The 16,004-nt window shown below is 40.1% G+C and overlaps 1 protein-coding gene across 1 annotated transcript in view; it reads right to left on the bottom strand.

Annotated features, from left to right (window-relative positions):
* Nucleotides 1–16,004, bottom strand: part of ULK4 (unc-51 like kinase 4) — a 506,210-nt gene that overhangs the window by 396,882 nt on the left and 93,324 nt on the right. The window contains exons 19-20 of the mRNA XM_060164074.1: nucleotides 12,703–12,864; nucleotides 2,445–2,627 (exon numbers count right to left, since the gene is read on the bottom strand). Coding sequence (XP_060020057.1) covers nucleotides 2,445–2,627; nucleotides 12,703–12,864 — 345 coding nt within the window. The remainder of the gene's footprint in view (nucleotides 1–2,444; nucleotides 2,628–12,702; nucleotides 12,865–16,004) is intronic.

Consider the following 16,004-nt stretch of genomic DNA (forward strand, 5'->3'; position numbering starts at 1 on the left):
GACTGTAACAAGGCACCCCAACACTCTTCCCTGCCAGGGAAATAGAAAGGACCAAGAGAGAGCTGGGACTTTCATCCCAACCCAGCAATAACAAGGCCCCCTGGCCCCAACCATGGTATCAGTAGAGATACTGATGGGACGCCTGGACCTCCACCCATTTATAGCAGCAATCACGTTCCCCTCCTTCTTTCTGCTGGGATGGCATCAGAGGAGGCAAGTGGGAAGCCTGCAACTTTACCACCTTCCACCAGGAATGGGGCGCCCACCCCTACCCAACCAGTGTCAGTGGAGGAATAATGAGGAGCCCTCCCCCTACCAGCCAGGGGGGCATAGGAAGAAGCCCAGTGGAAAGTCTGGATTTCCACCCTTGCCCTGCAGTAAGGAGGGGCTCTACCATACCCCTCGGGTGTCAAGAGAAGTCTACAGGGGAACCTGGACTTTCACCCCAACCTGGAAGGAACAAAGCATCACCATCCTTCCTCTGCCAGTTCGGTGTCAGAGGAGGCCTACTAAAACAGAAGATTTAAATAAAATCCAGAGTCTTAAAACATAACACCCAAAATATACAATGGATATACAGCTTCTGCTAAACAAGTTGACAGAGTTCTGGAGCTCTGTTTCACAACAATGTGAATCTACTTAACACTCCTAACTGTACACTTAAGAATGGTTAACAGGGCTTCTCTGGTGGCGCAGTAGTTGAGAGTCCGCCTGCCGATGCAGGGGACACGGGTTTGTGCCCTGGTCCGGGAAGATACCACATGCCGTGGAGCGGCTGGGTCCGTGACCTATGGCCGCTGAGCCAGTGCATCCGGAGCCTGTGCTCTGCAACGGAGAGGCCACAGCAGTGAGAGGCCCGTGTAACACCAAAAAAAAAAAAAAAAAAAAGAATGGTTAACAGTAAATTTTATGTTTTAACCACAATTTAAAAAAAGTTTTTAAGTGCCAATATTAGTTAAAATCAAAAGATTATTTCTCATTTAATACATGTAATTATTCAATCATTTATTTAAGATACATGGGACATTAAACATTATAAAACAAAGTCATATTAATTAGTGCATATTCTTTTACTACCTTTGTGAAATATCTTAAACTCAATAAATCCGAGAAAAATAAAACTCTCAGCCTCTCTTACCACAATTTGCATAGCAAAACTACTCAAGTGGTACTTTTTCTAATACAATGACTTGGAAAATTTAATAGCAAAAAATTAGACACAGACTATACTTTCTCTGAGGCTCAAATTTCTTCACAGAATTAAATCAGATTAATTAAAGGCAAAAAATGGATTGCTTTCTATTTTGACTTTCAAGATCAAGTTTATTATGTAAGCCTGACAATTATTAATTACTGAAATTTTTAGTTTTATAAAAAACCAAATTTAACGTGTTGCATTTCATGCAGGAGAAACATGGCAAACACTATATTTAAGTGGCCCCATTCCATACTTCCTAACAGTGTTACCTTCACCATGTTGTACAAAACTCCAATTTGACAGTTATCTCCCCTCAGAAAAAGGGTAATTGGTCCAATAAGTATAAAGAATACTGCATACTACACTACCCTCATGAAGGTTCATAATATACATGAGCACACGAAAAAGTGGAAAAGGTTGTACAACTGAAAATATGTCTGACTCATTGCTTTCCAAATGGGTATATAACCATGGTCCACTTTTTTCACCTGTTAACACCTCACTGAACACTAATGTTCAAGGGCAGGGATTCTCCAACCATAAAGTTCCAACAAGTCCTCAAGAGACCTCATTAAAATGTCAATTCTGATTCAGCAGGTGTGGGTGGGGCCTGAGGGTCTGTGTATCCAACACGCTCCCAGGTGATGCAATGTTTCTGGTCCAGGGATCACTCCTTAGCAGGCACTAGAGAAGACACTTTGAGGAAAGCTACTACAGGGACTTCTTTGTAGCTATGTAGTTTTCTGATACGAACTGAATACTTACAAACTCTACACTCCATAAAATAAAGGAATATCAAACGATTGGAAGGAGACTAAGTTAAAAACAAGAGAAAGGGAGCTCTGAAGGTTATGTGTACTGGCAGGGTATTAGGACAAGGAAAGGAATAAAAATGAATCAGGGCAAACAGAGAATATAAAGGGACCCCTCCTTAAGGCAGGCAAGGGATATGGGAAAAGAGATGACGGCTGAGGACAAGGAGGCATAAGAAATATTAGCATGTAAGAAGGACTCATAAATTTTCTAACTTTTCATTACTAAAATGGGACACGCAGGCAGATTTCTATTTTAATCACTAAAAGAGTTTATAACAACTTCAGATGAATGCCCTGTGGTACAGAGGTTTGGCAAAGTTCAAAAGGGCCCCTTGAGATGAAAAATAAATTCTACAGAGATACATTGCTTATTGAGCCACTAAAATTGTAGGAGAACACAACAATTTTTCAAATAGAGTAACAGGTCAAACCTTTTCTTGGATTAGCCTCTGAAGATGAATCCCACAGGACAGCATAGCACTGAATAAGGTCAACATGTACTGCTGGACTCTGCAGATGGCAGAGGCCAGGGAGTTTATTACTGAGGTCAGTCCCACGTTCTCAATAACATTCTGGAAGGCAGTAGGAGAATGGCGAGTGACTCTACACAAGGCCTGCAGGGACAGGAGAACAGATCCATCAGACTACTCCAAGCCCATGAACCAGTCTCCCGAATGAGAACAAATACTTCTGTGGAAAGGAGTAGAAGGTGTTTACCTTGCTCCTTCATTACTTACCTTGGCATAAGAAATTTGGGCAATTTCAACACAGGTAAAATTAAAACAATAATCCAGCTACCAATACTTAAGTTGCTGTAAAACATTAGAAACTCTTACAATGATCATATGCATTATGAGTTAACTAAAATGAGAAAATAATTCATGAGTCTACACAGAAAAACTTTAATAAAAAACATTAAGATAAGCCTTCTTTGTGCAGACACTAAGCTAAGGGTTGAAAAATAGTCATAAAAGTATTTGTTTATTGTTCAGTATGTAAAAAACATGATCTGAGAATATCTGAAGACTACCTCATTTAATCCTTCCAAATAACATACATGAAAGGTATTATTATTAACCCCATTTTATAGGTGATAAAACTAAGGCACAGAATATTTAAGTAACTTGCTCAAAGGCGTATAGCTAGTAAATGGCAAAGCTAGAATTCAAACCAAGGTAATCAGACCCCTGAGCTACTCCTCAACTGCTCATAGACTATCAAAGGTGAAACTTAAAATTAATAAACTAATAGAATTTAATGTGTTGTAACAGAAATGGGCTCAATTATGCTTGGAAAGGCAGGAAAAGCAAGTGAACAAAAGCTACATAAGGAAAATGATAATTGAGTCGGTTTTCGAAGGTGAGTGGGAAAGTAAGGTGAAAAAGTAAGTAAAGAAAATTCTAGCCAGAGAGAAGAGGACAAGTATTCACATGGAGACACAAAGAGCAGAGCAGGTTCTCAGAAGGGAAATTTGTCTGATGTATCTCTCAGGTGAAGGACAGAGAGTAGTAAAGAAGGGAAAATGATGACCCATCTATTGAAGAGACTGTCTTTTCCCCATTGTATATTCTTACCTCCTTTATTGAAGACTGATTGACCATAGGTGCATAGGTTTATTTCCAGGCTCTCTATTCTGTTCCATTGATCTATGTGTCTGTTTTTGTGCCAGTACCATACTGTTTTTTTTGTTTTGTTTTGCTTTGTTTTTGCGGCACGCAGGCCTCTCACTGTTGTGGCCTCTCCCGTTGCGGAGCACAGGTTCTGGATGCGCAGGCTCAGCAGCCATGGCTCACGGGCCCAGCTGCTCCGCAGCATGTGGGATCTTCTCGGACCGGGGCACAAACCCGTGTCCCCTGCATCAGCAGGCAGACTCTCAACCACTGCGCCACCAGGGAAGCCCACCATACTTTTTGATTACTGTAGCTCTGTAGTATAGTCTGAAGCCTGGGAGTGTGGTGCCACCAGCTTCATTCCTTTTTCTCAAGATTGCTTCGGCAATTAGGGATCTTTTGTGGTTCCACAAGAATTTTAGGATTATTTGTTCTAATTCTGTGAAAAATGTTGTATTTTGATAGGAATTGCATTAACTCTAATAGATTGCTTTAGACAGTATGGTCATTTTGATATTAATTCTTCCAATCCAAGAGCATGGGATACCTTTCCATTTCTTTGAATCATCTTCAATTTCCTTCAACAGTGTTTATAGTTTTCAGAGTATAGGTCTTTCACCTCCGTGGTTAAGTTTATTCCTAGGTATTTTAGTATTTTTGATGTGATTTTACTTTATTTTTTAATTTTAAATTTTTGGCCACATGACATGCAGGATCTTAGTTCCCCAACCAGGGATCAAACCTGCATCCGCTGCAGTGGAAGCTTGGAGTCTCAACCACTAGACCACCAAGGAAGTCCCTTGATGTGATATTTTTTTAAATTTCTCTTTCTGATAGTTCATTATTAGTGTATACAGAAGCAACAAATTTCTGTATATTAATCTTGTATCCTGAATCTTTACTGAGTTCACTTATTACTTCTAATAGTTTTTTGGTGAAGACTTTAGGTTTTTCTATATAAAGTATCATGTCATCTGCAAACAGTGACAATTTACTTCTTCCCTTCCAATTTAGATGATGCCTTTTATTTAATTTTCTTGCCTGATTGCTACGGCTAGGACCTCCAATACAGTGTTAAATAGAGGTGGTGAGAGTGAACATCCTTGTCTTATTTCTGAATTTAGAGGAAAAGCTTTCAGCTTTTCACCACTGAGTATAATGGTAGTGTGGATTTGTCATAAATGGCCTTTATAATGTTGAGATATGTTTCCTCTATACCCACTTCAATGAAAGTTTTTAGCATGAAGGGATGTTGAATTTTGTCAAATGCTTTTTCTGCATCTACTGAGATTATCGTGTGATTTTTATTCTTCCTTTTGTTAATGTGGTGCACCTTACTGATTGATTTGCAAACGTTGAACCATCCTTGCATCCCTAGAATAAATACAACTTGATTATGGTGTATGATCCTTTTTTCATACTGTTGGATTTGTTCTGCGAATATTTTGTCGAGAATTTCTGCACCTATGTTCATCAAAGATATTGGCCTGTTATTTTTTGTAGTGTCTTTGTCTGATTTTGGTATCAGGCTAACAGTGGCCTCACACCTGTCAGAATATCTATCATCAAAAGGTCTACAGGGACTTCCGTGGTGGCACAGTGATTAAGAATCTGCCTGCCAATGCAGGGGACACGGGTTCGAGCCCTGGTCCAGGAAGATCCCACATGCCATGGAGCAACTAAGCCCATGTGCCACAACTGCTGAGCCTGTGCTCTAGAGCCCTCCGGCCACAGCTACTGAGCCTGCGTACCACAAATACTGAGGCCCGCGCACCCTAGAGCCCATGCTCCGCAACAAGAGAAGCCACCGCGATGAGAAGTCCGCACACCTCAACGAAGAGTAGGCCCCACTCGCCACAACTAGAGAAAGCCTGTGCACAGCAACGAAGACCCAACACAGCCAAAGAAATAATTTTAAAAAAAGGTCTACAAATAACAAATGTTGGAGGAGATGCGGAGAAAAGGGAACCCTTGTACATTATTGGTGGAAATGCAAATTGGTGCATCTGCTATGGATGTTCCTCAAAACTCTAAAAATAGGACTACCACATGACTCAGGAACTCCACTCCTGGGTATATATCTAGAAAAAAATGAGAACACTAATTCGAAAACATAGATGCACCCCAATGTTCACAGCAGCACTATTTACAATACCCAAGATACGAAAGAAACCTAAACAACAGATGAGTGGATAAAGAATATGTAGTACATATATACACAATGGAATACTACTCAGCCATAAAAAAGAAGGAAACTGCCATTTGCAGCAATGTGGATGGACCTAGAGAATATTATGCTTAGTGAAATAAATCAGACAAAGACAAATACTGTAATGATATGACTTACATGTGGAATTTTTAAAAGTAATACAAACCGATGTGTATAGGAAAACAGAAACAGACTCACAGATACTGAAAACAAACTAGTGGTTACCAGACGGGAGAGAAAAAGGGGAAGGGGCAAGTCATGGGTATGGGATTAAGAGATACAAACTTATGTATAAAATAGATAAGCAATAAGGATACAGAATATAGCACAGGAAATAACAGCATTATCTTGGAATAGCATTTAATGGAGTATAATCTGTAAAAATACCGAATCACTATGCTGTACACCTAAAACTAATATAATATTGTGAATCAATTATATTTCAATTAAGAAAACAGATTTTATTATTTCAGTCAATATTATTTCAAAGATTATTCAATCCCTGGATTAAAAACAGTAAGAGCAGTCTAAACAGAGCCCCTAAAGATCACGCTACGATTAGAATTTTTCAAGGACATTTAGCGGTCTCCCTTAAACTGGCTTCGAGACAATGAACAGTAAGTCTCATTAGCACTGTAACAATTCTTAGAGAGGCTTGCACAGCACAACTGACTTCCTATTGATATAAAATCCCTACGCAATCATAATGGGGATGTTTCTTGATACAAGGTTTGTCCAGACTGCTTCTAAGTGTATTCAAAGCAACATGAGGGCAACTGGAAGTTCTCCTCTACAGAAAGCTGCTCAAAAGCCTAACCTACCTTCCATTTTGAAGAGCTCACGCAGCAAATAACTTTTAACCCATCACTTCTGCATATCAAACACAGCTGAAAGCTCACAGAAGCTTAAGAGCACACGAGGGCTTGTATTCTCCAAATCAAAAAAAAATTAAATCTCAAGATAGACCTTCAGTGATTAGGTTTTGAAATATTTACTTAATAAAATAGAGCTTGAGACTACATTTTAAAATTGGAAAGAACACTTCCAGTTCAAAATTCACTTCAAAATTTGCCTCCAAAAGGACATTGTGTTACCTCCAGAATCTGTGACCATCTATTTATTAAAAGCAACGTCTAAGAAAGAGATTAATTCAAAACTGAAGGCGGCATATCTATTAGAAACATGAACACAATCACCACGGAATAAGTTTAAGAACCATTTCTTTTCTGTCTTTTGAATGATTTTTTCATGTCATATGAAAATTACATTGGGAACTTTTTCAAACTAGACACACTCTCATCTGACCTCTGAGATCTTAAGACACATCAGAACAGGGGCAGGGGGTGGAGAGAGAGGAGGAAGTAGTCAGTGTTGTTGAAAAGCTCCCCTCCAACCCCAGTGAGAACCACTGCCCCGAAAAACTCTTCACTTTGTCACCTTTCCTCTCAGCACTTCAGTAATTATAATTAGCCCAGTAACCTCCCTCACGGGAGCCATTCTACTCAGTCTAACTCTAAAGGTTTCTCTCGTTCCCACTGTGGCTCATACAGAGATTCCCTGTATCCTAATCATTCTAGGAACCCTTTTATGCATTCAATACACTTCCCAAGTCAGGTCCGCTCCCTTCAACAACTAATCCCTAAGCAATGGATGCCACCACTCGTGAGCGGGAAGGATTCATTAGCCATCTTTCACTCCAAGCCAGGCCAGTGTTTTTCAAGAGCTCCAAGGTCTAGGGCAGTGGTTCTCGAACTTCAGCAGGCATTAGAAGCACCTGGAGGCTTGTTAGAATGCAGATTACTGGGCCTCTCCCCGCAGAGATTCTGAGTCAGCAGGTCTGGGTCAGGGTCCAGAAACCTGTGTTTCTAACAAGTTCCCAGGTGATGTTAATGCTGGTCATCTACATCACACTGGTCCAGGGGGACTCTATGGGGCCAAGAGATGACTAGGAGAAATGGGTCAGAAAATCAGTGACACAGGCAGTAGGCACAGACTGGTAACACACGGAACAAGGAGCAAGTTGGTGACTCAGCACTGATGACACCATCCTCCAGCCTTGCTCTTGCAGCCATCAAGTCAACGGATATCCACCGGGCACCTACCACACGTGCTCGGGAGGGAACAACGGCAACAGGGTCCCTACCTTCCTAGAACTGACCTCCTAACAGGATGTATGATGACGTGCATACATAGGTTGCATAAATACAGCTGTGTTGACTGCTATGACAGAAAATACAAAGAGACACGAGGGGCAAGAAACATCCTGATGAAAGAGGTAACATTTAAGCTGAGAACTAAAAGATGAAGAATCGGCCATGTGAAAAGCCGGAGGAAGGCATCCTGGGCACAGGGAATAGAAAGGGGAAAAGTCTTGAGGCCGAAGAGTGCTTGGAAATTCTTGAAAATATCAGAACATGTGTGTCATTGAAGCACAGTGAGTGAGGGAATGAGTGTTAGGAGATGTGACAAAAGAGGCAGGCAGAGGCAAAAATCACCCAACATCCTGAAAGTCACGTGAAGAATTCTGATCTTTATCACTAAATGGGTATGTTAACCTCCAGAGCACATTCCTGAGAGGTTGTTATCGGAAAAGAAACCAAAAAAGAAGTTCAGCTCTGTAAGGCGTGCTGGGGAAAATTCAACTGTCATCCCTCTAGGAATCTGTGTAAAGTGTCTTCAGGATGTGTATGTTCAGTTTCTATATCCTCAACCTTTAATGAATCTTCTTAAGGCAGGTGAAATTTTCTTAAGATTATGATGTTAGAATAACGTTGTTTTAGGATCCCCAAACAATGATCTCATACTGTATTCCCCATTCTATTATTAGCAGGACCTTTGTGGCCTATTTCCCCTTGTAGCCCAAGTAAAGAAGAACGTTTAATGTTATCAACCTCCTGCCCTCCACTCATGACGTGAGACAAGAGGCTCCATACCAACCTTTGCAGGAAAAGTCCAAACCTGCAACCAAAGACCTGGCTTCAAACTGACAGAAAGATGAACAAAACACAGTCCTGGCTTTCCAGGAGTTTACAGTCTATAAGGGATTATAGTAAAATAAGCTAGCATAACTGATTTACCCCACAAAATGTGCTAATTGCTTTAAACATTAAATTTTATCCTGAAACTCAAAGCACTTGCCAATTCTTAACTTCTACCTAGTACTCTGTAGTATTTATCTAGTATTATCGTCCTTTAAAAAAAAATTTTTTTTAAGATGCTGAAAAGTTTTAGCAGAGCAGTAAGAAGAGGAGATGTGATTTTATGAAGTTCACCCTGTATGCAAAATGGAACTAGTGGAGCAGCAAACTGGCCGTGGGAGACCAGTTAAGGCCACTCCACTGGTCTCAGTGAGAGATGGTGGTGGCCTGGATTATGGAGGCAGCAGCAGAGCTGCAGAGAGAGGCAGACAGATCTGAGCAGTATCTATGAATTAGAATCAGAGGACAGGTTGACTGGCTGGATGTAAACAGCGAAGGGGAAGGAATTAGGGAAGATAAAGCAACAAAAATGATACCTAACCCTTTGTTTTCCTTAGTCTATCTTCCCTTACCTTCCCCTCCCAAGGGCAATACATCAGATTCTGAGGAAAGAGGTCAGAGGGGAATGGGAGCACTGAGCACAAGTGGCTCAGGACACACTCGGCAGTGACACGGGAGAAAGAGAATGACATAGAGGCAGCAGCCAGAGTGGATGGAGTCTGTTACGCTGAATGAATAAATTAACTGATTGAACAGATCAGTAAATATACTGAGAATAACTGAAACCAGGTTTCTGTATGAGATTAGATTTACAAACACAGAAAATGGGAAGGCTAAAAAGAATCCTACGTATGGGATTCAAATTGGAAGTATCAATATGAATGCATGAGTTTTGTTCCAAATACCCACAATGATGATATAAGAACAATTCTATATGCGTGCGTATTATGAGTACCTATACTTTTTTCTAGCTCTGAATACTAAGAAGGCCTGAAAACAATAACACCCCATAGCAATAAGCACAGCACTCAGATCGTGGTTTCTAAATACCAAAGGTCCCTTGGAGAAATGATTGGTTCCAGGGCTGACAGAGCAAGTACAAAAGTAGCCCAGAAACTGCATGGTGTCAGAAAGTACGGAAGTGATCGATGACAGAAATAGGTCAATGGGGGCTTCCCTGGTGGCACAGTGGTTAAAAATCCACCTGCCAATGAAGAGAACACGGGTTCGAGCCCTGGTCCAGGAAGATCTCACATGCCGCAGAGCAACTAAGCCCGTGTGCCACAACTGCTGAGCCTGTACACCACAACTACTGAAGCCTGTGTGCCCAGAGCCCATGCTCCACAAGAGGAGCCACCTCAATAAGAAGCCTGAGCACCACAATGAAGAGTAAGTAGCCCCTGCTGGCTGCAACTAGAGAAACCCCGCGCAGCAATGAAGACCCAATGCAGCAAAAATAAAATAAATAAATAAATTTATTTTTTAAAAAAAGAAATAGGTCAATGTGACACAAAAGCCAGCTTGTAAGGCTTCTAGGATGATCTGAGCATCCAAACAATAAATAATAATAGTGGTAATAGTAGTATCACATTACAATTCATTGAATAAAATAGGTATCCATGGGGCCTCCCTGGTGGTGCAGTGGTTGGGAGTCTGCCTGCCAATGCAGGGGACACGGGTTCATGCCCCAGTCTGGGAAGATCCCACATGCCGCGGAGCGGCTGGGCCCGTGAGCCATGGCCGCTGAGCCTGCGTGTCCGGAGCCTGTGCTCCGCAATGAGAGAGGCCACAGCAGTGAGAGGCCCGCGTACCACAAAAAAAAAAAAAAAAAAAAGGTATCCATGATCATAAGGATATAAATACACACATACGTGTGGGAGAAGGGAAAGAGCTTCTTTAAAATAGAATTCCAACCAATACCAAAGGCCTGTTTTTGTACAGCTCATGAGAACAATGTACAATGGTTTTTACATTTTTAAAGTGTTAAAGAAAACAAACAAAGAGAATATGGAACACAGACCATATGTGGTCATCAAAGCCCAAGATACATATCATCTGGCCCTTTATAGAAAGTATTTGCCAATCTCTGATATAAAAGGAATGAAACAGATGGTCATCATATGGCAACCATCACAGAGGCATATGCTACAGGTAAGGGTCCTCAATGATGTTAAGGAGGTTTAACGGGAAAACACTATATAGACCCAAGTTGAGCCTTGCCCTACAAAAGACAAGCCCTGTGTCCTTTAAACCTGTAAATGACATGAAGTTCCCAGAAATGCTAGGGAACTGTTTCAAACTGAAGGAGACTAAAGAAATATGAAAACAATATATAACATATGATACTGAACATGATCCTGGAGCAGAAGAGACATTTTGGAGGAAATCGGAAAAATTACAGTCAAAAATTAATAAATTAGATGAACACTAAGAACAAAATATAAAAAGCCCAAGATCAAAGAGTGAAGCTTAATGTGTCAAACGAAGAAAGAGCTAGAAGGTGTGAGACTTGGGTGGGAACAACTGGAAAAAAATCTCTGCCAAGAAAAGAAATCATGCTGAGCATAAAAATGAAAATGATAATATAAACCCAATTAAAGCAAGGTTTTTTTTTTAAACGTCCAGGATTAAAACGAATGCCTTAAGATGTGACTCAAAGATGCCTTGAGAAAGTTCACTGGTGTTTTTAGGACAGATACCAGATAGGGTTGAAGAGAAAACAGGCCAGAAAGGAGCAAGCTTGTGGCAATAACCCTTTAAAGAAGTACGGCTGGGGTGGGGTGGGGTGGGGTGGGGGGGACAGGGGGAGGAGGGATGGAGGTACCTCCTAAGAAACTCTGGATATGTTTTTATGTGTGTCTTTTTATTTTTAATGTGGTAAAGAATACCTGAACACTGATTAGAAAGATCTAGTACACAAGGAGAAGGTAAGGATTTAGGAAAGAGCAAAAATAACCATTTGAGTTGAGACTCTCAAAAAAAGAAGAGATGGAAGAATCATGGACACGTTTGTCTCTGACAGGAGAAGGGACAGTTCATCAGCTGTAACAGGAGAGAAAGAACTGAGGCAGGATAGTTGTGGATGCAAATAGGTCCAAAGATGTGTAAGACAGACACTGGGATAATTCCCGCTGGATGTCTCCATTTTTCTCTGGGAAGTATTTACTGAGGGGGAAGCCATTTACTGAGGATGCAGGAGGGAAACCATGGGATTGGAGGGTTAAGGAAAGAGGATAAGGTCTGAAATTGGCACAGTGAGAAGCACAAGAAGGAGGAGACTAGAGAAATACAGGGAGGGTACCAGATAACGTTGAGAGTCCAGATAACACTGGTGATCAAAAAGAGTATATAAATAAATCACATGAGAAAGGCCTGTATCTGTTCAACCGACTATTAAATTGATACAACCAGGTTAACACATCTTCATACATAATTATCCTTTACATCAAGTCATTATAACCATGGAAGCAAAGCAGTAGACAACCAATCAAAATACAGAAACTGCAAAATCACAGATGCTTGAACATTAATATGAATTCACTTGAACCACATGATAAACCCATTTAACATAAAGTCTGAAAGAGGGAGCTAACAGGAAAAGTCAAGGGACACTAGAAATATACCAAACCAAATCCTGCACCCTAACCACTGTCATGGTTTTCCACTATCACCTCCAAATAGTTTTTGAAACTGTAATTCATGGTCATACAAGATCCTATTGGAATCTCCTGACAGTCCTCCTGCTTCAGGAGAAAATCAAATTACTGTTCTCACCAACTGTTACTCTGAGATTTCTACCTATCCAATGAAAGTTACTCTGTATCTAGCACAGTTCTTCAAGCTTGGTATTTAAATACATGCAAATATATCCCCAAAAGATGCTCCATCTTACCGATATTGCAGTTATCCTAAGAGAATCAACGGTAGAATGTTTGAATAGGTACCATAAAACAGGCCCAGTTTCTCCTGTAATAAAGCCCTGGGCCTGAGCAGAAAAGGTAGTGCAGACATTTTCAATAATCTTTGCTGCCATGTGATTCACAACACGTTCTTCCTAGAGAGAGAGAAGGAGTAGAAAACAATGAGAAAATTAAATAGGTATTATTTAGGATGAGAAATATATACACATCATTTCTTCATAATCACTGCTTTATAAATAAAGCCCTGATACCAAGAGTGCCCCTGGATGTGTTAGGTGTTTTAGGAGGTGTGGTCATTTTTTCAGGCTATTATAAAACGATTACATTTGGTTAATCACTAAACCTAGCATAACATAATTCTCCACATATTTCAATAAAAAGGCTGAAATAATCTGGAAAATACACAATTATAGCTTACAGCATAACATAAAAACTGGAAGATAATTTTAAAATCATAAGGAGTATGCAGAACAATCTTTAGAAATTACTCAGGGCTGGAAATAATTAGTGTACCAATAAGCTAAAGAACACCTGAATACAGGGCATCAAGGAAAGCCCGAAGAAAGAGATTGCACCAGTGGTGTGACCAAATTAACCCTTAGACTAAAGGCTGTTCTGGATTGTTCTAACGATGCTTAAAAGTCTCAAAAAGGATCAAGCTGTTTCCAGGTAACTTAAATGAGTCCAAGAAAAAGCACAAAAGTACTTAAAAGGCTGTAAAGAAACAAAAGTGCCCAACATAAAAATCACGACGTCTGACATCCAATTAAATTCACACACACTAAAAAGCAGGAAAATATGACTCATAAAAAGAAAATTTAATTAAGGGAAATGACACAGGTGACAGAATAAGAAAAAAGTATTTAAATGGCTACTATAAATACAGTCCATACACTCAAGAAGAAAGAAAGAAGCATAAGAAATAGAAAATTAAAAAATGACCCAAATCAAAGGGCTAGAGATTATAATGTCTTATATGAAAAATACACTGAAATGGATTAACATATTAGGCTCTGCAGACTCAATGATTAGTGAAGATTAGTGAAGACACAACACTTAACAAAAAAAAAAAGAAGAAGAAGAAGAAAGAAAAAGAAAAAAAAGAAACAACTATCCAAAATAAACACAGAAAGAAATAAGACTGGGTAAAAAAGAAAAAAGCATTGGAACATCAGTGAACTGTGGGACAACTTCAAACAACCTAATGTATGTGCAATGAGAATCCCAAAAGGGGGCAGAGGGAGGCAGAAAAAATATTTGTTTGAAGAACTACTGGCTGAAATTTTTTCAAATTTATGAAAATTAATAATTCACACTCTAAGAAACTCAATGAACCTCAAGTAGAAAAAAGAAAAGTCACACCAAGGTACATCATCATCAAACTGCTAAAAACCAGTAATAAAGAGAAACCTGTAAAAGCAGCTAGAGTAAAAAGACACATTATGTAGAGATTATCTAACACATAACCTAACAAAAATAAGGATGACAGGAGACTTCTCATCAGAAGCAATGAAAACAAGAAGACAGTGGAACAATCTTTAAAGTACCAAAAGAAAAAGAAAAAAGATAACTGTCAACCTATAAATCTATATCCAACAATAACACCTTTCAAAAACAAAGGTAAAGGGCTTCCCTGGTGGTGCAGTGGTTGAGAGTCCGCCTGCCGATGCAGGGGACGCGGGTTCGTGCCCTGGTCCGGGAGGATCCCACGTGCCGTGGAGCGGCTGGGGCTGTGGGCCACGGCCACTGAGCCTGTGCGTCCGGAGCCTGTGCTCCGCAACGGGAGAGGCCGCAGCGGTAAGAGGGTAAGGGACTTCCCTGGTGGCGCAGTGGTTAAGAATCCACCTGCCAATGCAGGGGACACGGGTTCAAGCCCTGGTCTCGGAAGATCCCACATGCCACGGAGCAACTATGTGCCACAACTACTGAACCTGCACTCTAGGGCCCATGAGACACAACTACTGAAGCCAACGCGCCTAGAGCCTGTGCTCCACAACAGGAGGAGCCACCGCGATGAGAAGCCCTAACACCGCGATGAGAAGCCCTAGCACCACAACAAAAGGTAGCCCCCGCTGGCCGCAACTAGAGAAAGTCCATGCGCAGCAACAAAGACCCAATGCAGCCAAAAGTAAAAATAAATAAATAAATATTAAAAAGTAAATTTAAGAAAGAAAGAAAAGGGACATTCTTAAAAAAACAAACAAAAAAAAAAAAACAAAGGTAAAAGTGAGGAAAATAGGGACAGGTTGGTAAAAAGGTACAAATTTTCACCTGTAAGATGAATAAAGTCTGGGGATGTAATGTAAAACAATGTGACTCTAGTTGATAACACCATATAGTATAATTGAAATTTGCTAAAAGAGAAGAATTTAAATGTTCTCACCCCAACCCCCCAAAAAGGTTAACGGGATAAAACATGAGACGACTGATGTGTTAGCTCAGTGGGGGAATCCTTTCACAATGTATGCATATATCAAATCATCACTTTGTACACTTTAAATATCTTACAATTTTATGTCAATCATACCTCAATAAAGCTGAAAAACAATTTAAATCCCTATCTCTGATAAAACAGACAAAAAACAATCAGCATCAACATAGATTTATATCTATATCTATCTATCAGATTAACAAGCTTGAGCTACTATAAGAAAAAAAGCACATCACCCAACAATGGCAGAATTCACCTTTCTTTCCCCCTAAGTACATATACATACTGAGCCATGAGAGAAGTATCCACAAATACCAAAGATTTAAAATCATACATATACCACTCCCTCTAACCACAATACCATTAAACAATAAAAAGATAAATAGAAAAAACATAGAGACAGGTATTAAATGAGAAAGAAACAAAAGAGGTGTAGAATTTGTTAAGTTTACAAAGCATGTAATGGGATAAAACAGTTAAAGGAACATGAAAATTTACAGAGAAACCGAACCAATATAAATCGTAGAACCCCGTGGAGCTTCCCCCTGAAGATTAGCTGCCGCAGGAGAAGAGGAGGTATAAACCTCACCCTAGCAGTGAACATACCATACTTTGTGCCTCTTAGCCCACCAAGTCTCTGGAAGCTGGTCTACTCCCTACTCAGTGCAAACTCAGGATCGCTTCTTTGTGCTATTCTCAAAGGTTTGCTTCAAGACACATTAGGTAACTCCATACTTAGTACTGCATCCTACTAATAACAGCATTCCTAATATTATGAATAGTGATATTAAAAGGAAAAACACAAGAAACCCTGCATCATTCCTATTCCACATACACGTTGCT

The sequence above is a fragment of the Lagenorhynchus albirostris genome, chromosome 10 (genome assembly GCF_949774975.1).
Source record: "Lagenorhynchus albirostris chromosome 10, mLagAlb1.1, whole genome shotgun sequence".
Taxonomy (NCBI): domain Eukaryota; kingdom Metazoa; phylum Chordata; class Mammalia; order Artiodactyla; family Delphinidae; genus Lagenorhynchus; species Lagenorhynchus albirostris.